Source organism: Nematostella vectensis, chromosome 2 (genome assembly GCF_932526225.1).
Source record: "Nematostella vectensis chromosome 2, jaNemVect1.1, whole genome shotgun sequence".
Lineage (NCBI taxonomy): Eukaryota > Metazoa > Cnidaria > Anthozoa > Actiniaria > Edwardsiidae > Nematostella > Nematostella vectensis.
In genome coordinates, this window is record NC_064035.1 from 18096317 (window position 1) to 18105763 (window position 9447).

Sequence of the window (9447 nt, forward strand, 5' to 3'; positions counted from 1 at the left end):
TTATCTCTATTTCTCGACAGATATTCTTCGTAAGAGTGCGATATTTCGAACTCAATTTCGAAAACTAGGCATTCTTTGCTAAACCGCGAAAATACCTTTCTTAATTGGCTGGTGGCTAAGAGCCAAGGAAAACTCGCCTAAGATATTTTCGCGCAAAAAAAATAACCTTTTCAAGTTATTTCGTGCTTTCCTTCGGTACAAAATGTACTTTGGGCGTAACAGTTGATATTCTGTGTAATTTAGCGCGTAATTCAATAAAGAATCCCGCAAAATTTTGGTTTTTAAAGAAAAATGTATTGCAAAATCCCGCGTAATTTAGCGCGTAATAATTGATTTTCCGCGTAATTGAGCGCGTAATTTAGCATAGAATCCCGCGTAATTTTGAGTTTTTTTTCCGCGTAATTCCAGAAGCCCTATTGTTTAGCTTCTGGGTTCCCTCGTGACGTTGCGTGACCTGACGTCACACCCGAAGTAAACCCAGTGGTCACGTGACGTAGTTTTGCCTGCACGTTTGCTTTGTTGCCTGCTCTTAATACAAAAGTCTAAATGGGCATTTTGCAATAATTATCTTTCAATGAAGTTTAATAGCACAAGGGGTAAAGTGAAAGGCCTTTCATTCGAAGAAGCGATCTTCACTGGATATGCTTTAGATGGCGGCCTACTGTTACCTCAAGCAATACCAAAATTAGAAATCAAAATTCTGAAAGAATGGGCGACTCTTTCGTACAAGGAGCTGTGCTATGAGATCCTCTCATTATTTGTGTCTGAGGAAGAAGTACTGAGGCATGATTTGAAAGGTATGCTCTCTATTTTTTTTTATTCGGGGGTTAGTTTCGTTGTTTCCACTACTCCTCGCAGTTTCCACTACAATCAACCACTTCGTGAATCGTTAATGTAGTTGCAAGTGATCAAACTGAACAGAAAAGGTTACCACCTAGCTGCCTATACTGTACTATATTTTTATCAGTTATCTTTCCTCATAATCAGATAATCTATCCCTCGCTTAACTTGGCCGCCATTTTGAAACACCACAGGTAGCCCAATTTTGAATAAAGTCCACATAAACTTAGAGATCTGGGGCCGGTTCCTATCGTAAAATCCAGGCTACACTGTACTCTGACACAAACCCCTTGACCACTAAAAAGTTGGTCCTTACTGAAGATTGCTCAGCTCTATCCTTTTCACATGATACTGTTGACTGGCCCAACTCCCCCCACAAAATCCTAGGTATGCGCCTGATACTTACCACCCTAGTAATACTGGACTTGTAGAAGGCCAGATAAGAATTGTTTGTAGATAATTGCTTATCCAACGGATCAATCCTGAACAAATCCTATACAACATATAACTTTTGTCTGGGGATAACTTTGTCCAGCCTCTCAGGAACCGGCCTCTGAATTCTAATTCAATTGAACATTTCCTGATATTCTAGGTGTGGCTTTCAAAATCATTTTGGAGGGGGTGCTAGCTTGGGTGTTATATCTTACTTTGAGTTACTTGTATACTCTTACTTTCTCCCAATTTGAATGGAAAAGGTAAAACCAATCGTGTTATTTAAACATGTTTACATGTTACATGTTTGAAACATGTTATTGTTGCTCCTTCAGAAATTATTAGCAAGGCATACTGTGAAAGCAAATTCCCCAACAAGAACATTTGTAATCTAACCAGACTTGATAACAATCTACACATACTGGAGCTCTTCCATGGTAAAACAAAAGCTTTCAAAGATAATGCACTTGTTCTAGTGGCTGCATTTTTGGATTTCTTCCTGGGGAGGAAGAAAAGGCATACCACGATACTGGTGGGGACGTCTGGAGACACGGGTAGTGCTGCTATCGAGAGTATACGAGGACTGGCGCTCATCGACATCGTTGTCTTATTTCCAAAAGGATACTGTAATACCATACAGGAACTACAGATGACAACAGTGATTGAGGATAATGTTCACGTTTTTGAGTGTGAGGGATCCTCTGATGACCTGGACATCCCAGTAAAGAAGTGTCTAACTGATGAAGGCCTAGTGACCAAGTACAATCTTGGTAGCATTAACTCAATTAACATTGGCAGGTTACTAGCTCAGATTGTCTTTTATTTCTATGCATATTTCAAAGTCTGTAAGGAGGTTGGCTCAATTGTGAAGTTTGTTGTTCCTACTGGTGCCATGGGAAACATTACAGGTGTGTTAAGCAGTATGAGAAATCTCAAACAAACTAATAGTAATTATATTAAACAGGCATGTAGCAGGGATTTTAAGTGGGGGAGGGTAGTGGGGAGGGGGGGATTAAGTGCAACATTTTACTGCCCTATTTTGCAGTGGTACTTTATAAGAACAGACCTTCCCAGGGCCGTAGCAGGGGGTGGGGCGCTGGGGGCATGTGCCCCCAATATTTTCGAAAATTCTAAGGAAATGACCAGAAGGGCGTGGCTGTGCCCCCCCAATATTTTCTTAATATTTCTATATTGTACCCCCAAAAATCTTACGTGGCCCGCTACAGCTCTGCTTTTAGTCAAGAGGGGGGGGGGGGGGACTTCCTAACCCCAGGCTACAGGCCTGTTTAGTTGTTGATTCCACCATACTAATTGTTTTTTTTTTACTGCATTGGGACCTCAGCTGGTTATGTGGCGTATAACATGGGTCTACCCCTTAAGCTTCATGCTGCAGTGAATGATAACAATATCGTGCATCGGATGATTAGCCAGGGGGACTTCTCTTTGGCTGAGAGCATAACAAAGACATGGTCTCCAGCTATGGATATCCAGGTAACCCACTCCTCAATTACTAATCATGTCATTTCACCTAATACCCTGCACTAGTTTTTTTTTTAAGGCTTGGTGTTTTCTAGCCTGATTTTTTTGGTTGAAAAATCTCTCACTTTTTAGTCAATCATTTTCGTTACTGTCACTTTTGATAATGAAATTGATAAAAAAAAATGGGGTTAAATGTCAAGAGAGCTTCTTTTTTAAGTAAATCAGTGACTTTCGGGTAGTGGTAATGGGCTACTTTTCGTTATAAAATGAACTTATAATTTAGATGCCGTACAACATGGAAAGGATGTGGCTAATAGCGTCCGACTTCAACTACGACCTGGTCTCATCGTTAACCCAAACGTTTGAAGAGCACAGCGCTGTCACGTCCTTCCCAGAGACCCTGACAAACAAGGTAGACTCCATCTCCCAGTAATTACCTCAAAGAAATGTACTTTCTTCTTTTTTAGGACGCCCTGCATTTCAAAATGCTAACCATTTACTGATTGCACATCAATAAGAAGCATACAGTTTATTGTATTCATTTCACAAGTAGGCCTGCGGTTGGCTATTGTTATTGCTCAAACAGATCAGCCCCATATTTTATCCACTACTTATGAATTTGCCCAACCCCCTTATTTCTCTGTTAATATTTTCTGTGTGCTTGAAGCTTAAAATTGTTGTGTCGTCTGATTGGGTGTCGCGGGAAGCCACCTTGGATACCATGCGAAGAGCCTGGGATAGCTACCACTACCTCGTTTGCCCTCACACGGCCGTGGGACTGAGACTAGCACTTCAGAAACGGTAAGACCAACCTCGTCCCCAGGGTCTCCTGGGTAATTTTCAATATGGTGTCTAGCTGATGAGGACCCTGGGGACGAGGTTGCGGTAAGACAGAAAAACGGTAAGACAGAACAGTGCTGCCGTAAGGCACCGGTGCTCACACAAAAGAGAGTGTCATGCTCTCTTGTGGGCGATTTTTTTTATTCATGAAGAATACTTAACAATTATACCATTTCCATTGAGGTATATTTTTAAAGCCACTATCCGCCAAAATGGAAATGGTATAATTTCAGTATACACCTATTTCACAAATGGTTGTCAGTGCAAATGGCAAATGGTAAGCTGCTTAGGGGTACTGAGTATTCGTAAAATTAAAGGTGTTAAATAAAGCCAAGCAATGTCAGGGCCAAGCATTGGTAACCTTTAATGGATGATTGTTTTGATTTATTTATATACTTCAAGACGCATGGTTACTTTCGGTCATAGAACTGCCATTTCTCAATCGCCATTTGCCATTTGCACTGACACCCTGTATTGAAATAGGTATAAAACGAGCTTTAGAGCAATTTTCTTTTCGTAAACACTTGAAAATCGGCTGTTACACCCGCCATTTTGCTTGATTTCAGGCCACAGGAAAATATCCACCTCTTAGGAGGTGTATATTGCATTTTATCCCGAGTTTCTCAACCAATCAATTCGCTTCTTCTTGCGAGGTTCCCGAGTTTTATATACTAAATGTGTATATTATCCGAAAGCGACAGTATCTTCTCTATATTTCAGTGACGCAGAAGATGACGGTACCCCTGTGGTGTGCGTCGCCACAGCCAGTCCAGACAAATTTCCTGAGGCAGTGAAAGCTGCCGGTATAGATGTGCCACCATCTCCTGATATTCTAAGACTAGCTGAGATGCCGACAAGAAGAGAATTCATGAGACAAGGAGAAGACTGGGAGAAAATTTTACGAGACAAAATCGCAAAGATAGGCTAGTCTCTCTGGACTAGTCTTGAAACAACCGATAATTCTTGGGCCCGGAAACTTTATTATTTTTTATTTATTTATATTTTTTTTTGCGTGTAACGCTTTTTTAACTTATGGGCTATTGGATCGAGCTATTGGGCTGGTGGATCGATATTCTTTATTTTACTGCACAAGGTGGAAAATCGTAACTTTAAAAAATAATGATGTTGATATTATCTCAAATGTTATCAACATTACAGTTAGTTAGCTATGTTAGCGAGCATTTCAAATAATACAAAGGGAGTATTTTGAGCCAGACAATTATCGGGATCGAGAAACCAAGCGCCAGGCGATAGGCTGAATCATCCAATCTGGAATTATTTTATTCGATTTTAGCAGTTTTACTTGTATCAACTGTTTCCATTTTAGCATGTATTATTTGTATTTGCCTAGGCAAAATATGTACACGTATTATAGTTAATGATAATAACAAGAGAGCATAAGATAAGAGAGGGACACTTTGGTATTACCCGCGCGCCATGTCGCGTCCGAATCCGGCTATTTTTAGTAACCACCACCCCACCACTGCGCGTGAGGATTTGCTCCTTTTACTTTGTCCTACTCCCCCGCGGGTTGCGTGTTGTTGTTTTGCCAACTCGATAGGAATGAAAAGAGATCATGTAAAATAACTCGGAAGAAGAAAACAGGTCTAACTTAAGTTACCAAGATTGGCAAATATACTCACAGAAAGCTAAATCCCTGAATAGTTTGACTGTTTTATTTGTCTGAGCGGCGAAGTCAAATTAGAAAGAAAAAAACGACGAGAGATAAAATGGCTGTGATACTGCGTTTAATTAAAAAACCGGCACCAGCTTGTATAATAACAACATAATAATATAACATATAACTAGAAGTTCTCATGGAGAAGTGAAGTGCTCGAGCGTATTGGTACGTACAAGGGAAACTAATGTTAGCTTGAGTTAATCGACAGTTCTTGACCTCCCTTGATAAATTACGAAAAAAATATACCCTCATAACAACTGGGCATCACAGTCACCCAGAAAAGAGAAAAGGACCGCAATAAAATTCAGAAAATTTGAGGAAAAAAGAGCCTCCCCCTCTCTGTTTTGTCCGGCAGGCTGCAGCTCCGAGAAGCGCTGGGGCTGGGGGAACTGAGCAGCTTTGGATAACCCCCAAATCAGTACAGGCATAGTTAAAAATGTCAGTAAATTTAAAATGATAAAAATTGTCTTCAGGGTGGATATATTTTGTTTTCCATATACCATTCTCTTTGTTATTTCGCACAAACCATATCCTTGGGCTACCTGTGGTCAGCTTGAAGTTGTCTTCGGGAAAACCCGAACCCGACCCATCCTCGTTCCCAGGGTCCCACCCTCCCCTACCCCCAGGGGCAAGGGGGATATGAAGGGAAGACCCTGGGCCCGAGGATGAACCCTAAAGTTTTCACTTCTGCCTAAACCATGCAATGTCATATTTTTACAAATCAAATGTTCATAGCTTCCAATAAGGAGTTTTTGTGATTGTTGATTTATATTGTTATGAGTATTGTTCGAGACATTGTGTGTTAAACTAACACCAAGGGACATTTGCACGTGCGCTTACTTCACTGAGTTATGTAAATAGTAAGATGTTCTTTTAAGGTAGTGGTATCCAACCTGGAGTGAGAGTTGTTGAATTCGGTTAGAAGTACTTAGATTGAAAAATACACATCTCTAGTAAAAAGGGGCCGCGTTATTACAATATCTTGTCTATGATTGTCAATAAAAACAGTGTTACATGCTGTACATAATTTTGCAGTTGGCACAGCATTCTAAATAGTAGTTTAGCTTGCAGACTGGAGATGATGCAGAATTTCTAAGATCTAAAGTATCTTTACTATCACTTTGACTGATAATGTAACACCCTTGTTTATCATTGTTTATACATTAAAGACATCATTTCTCAATCTCACTTTTCCAGCAATGTTCCAGCTTGCTGTAGTTAACTTCCACATGGCCACACTCTTGTTTGAAGGACTTTGAAGTTTTTCTCTCATATGATTAGTCTTGTGTTTGATATAATTTATCTCCTAGACCATCACCATGCAATGTCAAATGTTTACAGATCAAATGTTCATAGTTTCCAATCCTGACAAGGAGTTTTTGTGATTACTCATTTCAATGATGTTATGTATGCTGTACATAATCTTGCAGCTTGCTGTAGTTCTCTTCCACATGACCACATGCTTTCAACCCCTTTTTTATTCCAAACTTACTTCTCCGCGTTCTTGAACCCCTCTAGCACAGGAGCGAACTCCGCAATATTTCAAAACATGTTTTAGCCCGTATCCATGACATAGTTGTTTTTGTTTTTGTTTGTTTTTGTTTTTTGCAGATATCATCCCCCCCCCCCCCCCGTCGTTGACGTGCATCTGGCGAACGATTGGATTCCCCGTTGAGCCCCTCTACCCGCTATTTGGTTGCCAGACCCGTACCCAGGGGGTGCAAACTCACCAACTGTGGAGATACTGCAAAGGCATAAAAAATCCCCTTTGTTTTTTCGGGGATGATCAGAGACCCCCCCCGGAAAAATTACGGACCATTCGGATTCCCGCACCACCCCGCCCCCTCCCCCCCCCCCCGACCCCAGGGTCTGGTTGCAGTACTGGTTCGACTTGGTAACACACCATGTCTAGAAGCTCAGCTTGAAGATCTCGTAACTTGTTGAGTCGCTGAATGATCAGGCCTCCAGGCTGACAAACCATTGATGATCTACATATAGCCTGCGTAGCGGCTCAGGGAAAGGGGACTGGGGCCCAGTTCCCTCTCCCTCCCTCCCCCCCCCCCCCCCCTCCCTAAGCCGCTACACAGGCTATGATCTACAGTAAAGTTGCGGCCTATCTTTCTGAGAGTGACTTTAGTTCGAGGGTAAGGGGGGGCATGTTGAGGGTGACTGTATGACCTTTGTATTGTCTGAGCCCAGTCGGTCATCGGTAGTCGCTAGGGTGCAATGGCTAGGCGTTTCCAGATAGTGCTCCCAAAAAGCCAGAAAAGTGCTCCCAAAAACACCCAAAAAGTGCTCAAATAGTGCTCATTGGCGAAAAGAAAATTACCGTATATTTTTAAAACAATTTAGAGATAAGTTATGTTTTAATTTAAATTTGAATAAAAGAAAGAATATTGCTTTTATTAAATACATGCATTAGAGTATCTTATATTGTTGTCCATGAACAGGTAAATCACACTTTAGTGTATAACAACTAACTGTATCACAAATGACTTTGTTTGTGTTTGTTTACCTTTGTTATTTGGATACTACTAAAAACAATGTTCATTTACAAACATCACCAATGTCAATAATGTCAAACCTGATAACAGACCTTAATCATAACAATCTCCTAACGAGAAATAATTAAAATAGATGTAAAACAGGAAAACATGGCAAACAGATCTTCTAGGTAAGGCATTCTAGTATTGTAATGAGCTCCACAGGCTACCCAATATTTGTGGTTACCAAAACACAGCCTACCTAAAATGTCGAAATCACCAGTCTTTTTAGCCTAGTTGAGATAATATTATTTGTAGTTAAAGGAAACTAGAAATGTCTATATAAGACAACAAAACATAGTAACTTGGGTTAAAAAAAAGCTAGAAGTTGACTTGTTTTCCCAAAAAGTGCTCTCTGATCAAAATAGTGTTCCCAAACCCAAATTGCGCTAAAATAGTGCCGAGCACAATCTGGAAAGGCCTACTCAAGTATATTAAGGCCTGGTTAGATTGCTTTTAGCATCGAATATAACTTTTTGCCATAAACTTTGTTAACATCGCCTTAAATTCGTTCTTTTTGGCAAGATGATTAAAGTCGACGGCCTTAACATTTTCGTAATGTTTTCTTGCTGGTGATGACGTCACATAATAGATCACGTGACAAAATAGTTTTTTGCCTTTCCGCCGGTGGGGAAAACAGCTTGGACAAAGATGTTTACTAAATAAGTGTTGACTTTATGTTTGTCATATGATAGCGTTTTAGCATCCAAACTTTTCTCTGCCGTTAACAAGATATTATTTTGTTAAGTCACGTGACCTGCTGCGAATTAAAATGTTGATTTGTGACCAAAAGGTAAAACTTTTCTTGCCGGTTAAGACATCAGTGTGCAGATGTGTTTCAAAGGAACATAAAAACATGCGATGTTTTCTTTTTCATAGCGTATCCACCAGCGCAGAATTTTTGGAAATATTGATTTGCAAAAGTAACGTGATCGGCTGGATGACGTCATTACTCAAAATGAAATATTACCAATCAGCTAACATTGCCGAGTTTGATGTTTTGACCAAAAATGGTGCATTTAAAGCCGCATTGTCACCAGTTTACTTCCTGTCGATTACGTTACAATCTCCGATGATTTTTAACGGAAAACGCGAAAAATATTTCAAAATATTGAAAGCAGTGTGTATATTGCAAGTTTCTTCGAGGATGTGATTGATCATTTAGAGCGGATGGCATGTTAAATATTTCGGATTCTAATAGATTCTTTTGTCTTTTAACGGTTGAGGTTTCCGTCGGACCTCCGGAAGTGAACTGGTGACAATGCGGCTTTAAGGCAATGTTAACTCACTTTAAGGTAACTTTCAAAATTTCAACTGTTTTAGCTTAGGACCCAAGCCTTAATACACTTGAGTAGCAAAGGCCCCTGGGGTTTGTTGTTTCTCTAAAAATCCTTGTGAAAATACCCGGCCTAGAGTATATATTTTCATATGCTTAGTAGAAATAACACCCTATAGATTTCATTCAAATAACCTAGATATTATTTGAGCGGTTGAAAAGAGAATTAAGAACATCCAGACTGCGATTTCACCAGATGCTGATTACATACCGAGGCTCAGAGCAGCAAAATGTTGCTTTATTAGTCTGATCCGCTGATTTGTTGTAAAATGCAGTATCCGAATTGTGTTCATTAA

At 40.1% G+C, this 9447-nt stretch overlaps 1 protein-coding gene across 1 annotated transcript; it reads left to right on the forward strand.

Moving 5' to 3' along the window:
- Positions 1-471: 471 nt before the first annotated feature.
- On the forward strand, positions 472-4997 carry LOC5509055 (threonine synthase-like 2). The gene is made up of 6 exons (XM_001629549.3): positions 472-797; positions 1608-2180; positions 2615-2763; positions 3035-3163; positions 3419-3552; positions 4312-4997. The coding sequence occupies exons 1-6, from the start codon at positions 575-577 to the stop codon at positions 4517-4519; spliced, it is 1416 nt and encodes a 471-aa protein (XP_001629599.2). The 5' UTR covers positions 472-574; the 3' UTR covers positions 4520-4997.
- Positions 4998-9447: the final 4450 nt, after the last annotated feature.

Excerpts from the sequence above, each read along its gene's own strand:
- LOC5509055 (XM_001629549.3), top strand. The coding sequence starts at position 575 with ATGAAGTTTAATAGCACAAGGGGTAAAGTGAAAGGCCTTTCATTCGAA. Across the intron at positions 798-1,607 it reads ACTGAGGCATGATTTGAAAG|AAATTATTAGCAAGGCATAC; the intron begins GTATGCTCTCTA and ends TTGCTCCTTCAG. Across the intron at positions 2,181-2,614 it reads TGCCATGGGAAACATTACAG|CTGGTTATGTGGCGTATAAC; the intron begins GTGTGTTAAGCA and ends TTGGGACCTCAG.